Below are 1353 nucleotides of genomic sequence, written 5' to 3'. Positions count from 1 at the left end.
TACCCCGACGCAACTTGCCTGGAACTTGTCCTTCTAAGAGCCCTCAGCGGAGTACTGCTCACTCCCTTCCTTCCCTTCCAAGCTCCCCTTCTGCCCCCTCTGCAACTTGGGCTACCGGGGGCGCCCCGGACGGCCATGAGAGAGAAGGACTGAGGGCCAGTACGGGAAGCAAGCCCCCCAAGAGGGGTGGCGGGGACTGGTCACGCCAAGGACCACGGCGGCCGCACACTACTGCCTCGCTCCGCCGCTCCACGCCTCGCGGGTCAGTGTCTCCGGAGGCCCGCGGGGGCAGCCCGGCCGGGCGGGGATGCTGGGGCGGAGGGCGCAGTGGCGGTGCTGGTGGTGGGCGCTGCTGTGCAGCTGTTGCTTGCCCCCGCCGCTGCGGCCCCTCCCGCCCGCCGCCGCTGCCGCCGGGGGCGCGCTGCTGGGGGACAGTGGCGGTCGGAGTCCCGGACGCGCAGAGCAGTTGTCGTCTTCGTCCTCCGGCTTCCTCTACCGGCGCCTCAAGACGCACGAGAAGAGAGAAATGCAGAAGGAGATCCTCTCGGTGCTGGGGCTCCCGCATCGGCCCCGGCCCCTACATGGCCTCCCCCAGCCCCCGGCGCCCCAGCAGCAGCTTCGTGGAGATACCCCACCAGGGAGACTGAAGTCCGCACCCCTCTTCATGCTGGATCTGTACAATGCCTTGTCCGCCGCGGACGACGACGAGGGGGCGTCGCTGGAGGAGCGGCGGCGACCTCGACCCCTGGGAGCGGGCACTTCACCGCAGCCCCCGCAGCAGCCCCCAAGTGCCGCACACCCCTTCACCGGCAAGAATCTGCTGGCTCCGGGACCTGGAGGCGGCGGCGCTTACCCTTTGACCAGCGCGCAGGACAGTGCCTTCCTCAATGATGCGGACATGGTTATGAGCTTTGTGAACCTGGGTAAGGATGTGGGATAAACATAACGACGATGAACCCCCCCATCTTCCCAGTCTCCCGGGGTCGCAGTGGGTGGATGGATGAGTGGGATGTGGAGGGGCACCGGATACAATCGCTGTCTCTGGTCAGGCGGACTAGGCTGGGACCCGAGACGGGGCCCGACGCGCTCCAACACCTGCGAGACCCTGGGCAGCACGTGCTCTGCCCGCGCGCCGCCCTGGGCGCTGGGCACGGCACGGAGCCGCTGGGAGCGCGTTCTGCACTGATCCGGCTCCTGCCTGGTCAGGTCAGGTTAGCTCAACTGTGACAGCATAGTCCGACCCTGAAGGTAGCGGGCCTGGGAAGGGGAAAGAAACAACCACCCAAAACCCCAAACAAACAAAAAAGATGTCCAGTGCACTTTCCTCTCCAAATTGTTTTCTTTTGCCAGTAA

General features: G+C 66.2%; 1 protein-coding gene across 2 annotated transcripts in view; it reads left to right on the top strand.

Annotated features, from left to right (window-relative positions):
• The first annotated feature begins 316 nt into the window (after window positions 1-316).
• The window catches only part of BMP6 (bone morphogenetic protein 6), a 264226-nt gene continuing 263189 nt past the window's right edge, over window positions 317-1353 (top strand). The window contains exon 1 of one of the 2 annotated variants that reach the window (XM_006864101.1): window positions 317-923. In XM_006864101.1, the coding sequence (XP_006864163.1) occupies window positions 527-923 (397 nt within the window). In that variant the 5' untranslated portion in view covers window positions 317-526. The remainder of the gene's footprint in view (window positions 924-1353) is intronic. The other variant, XM_006864100.1, reaches the window with a different exon arrangement.

Source organism: Chrysochloris asiatica, unplaced genomic scaffold (genome assembly GCF_000296735.1).
Source record: "Chrysochloris asiatica unplaced genomic scaffold, ChrAsi1.0 scaffold00060, whole genome shotgun sequence".
In the NCBI taxonomy this organism is placed as follows: Eukaryota; Metazoa; Chordata; class Mammalia; order Afrosoricida; family Chrysochloridae; genus Chrysochloris; species Chrysochloris asiatica.
The sequence above is the reverse complement of the archived record's forward strand: the minus strand, read 5'-3'. Positions and strand labels throughout refer to the sequence as shown.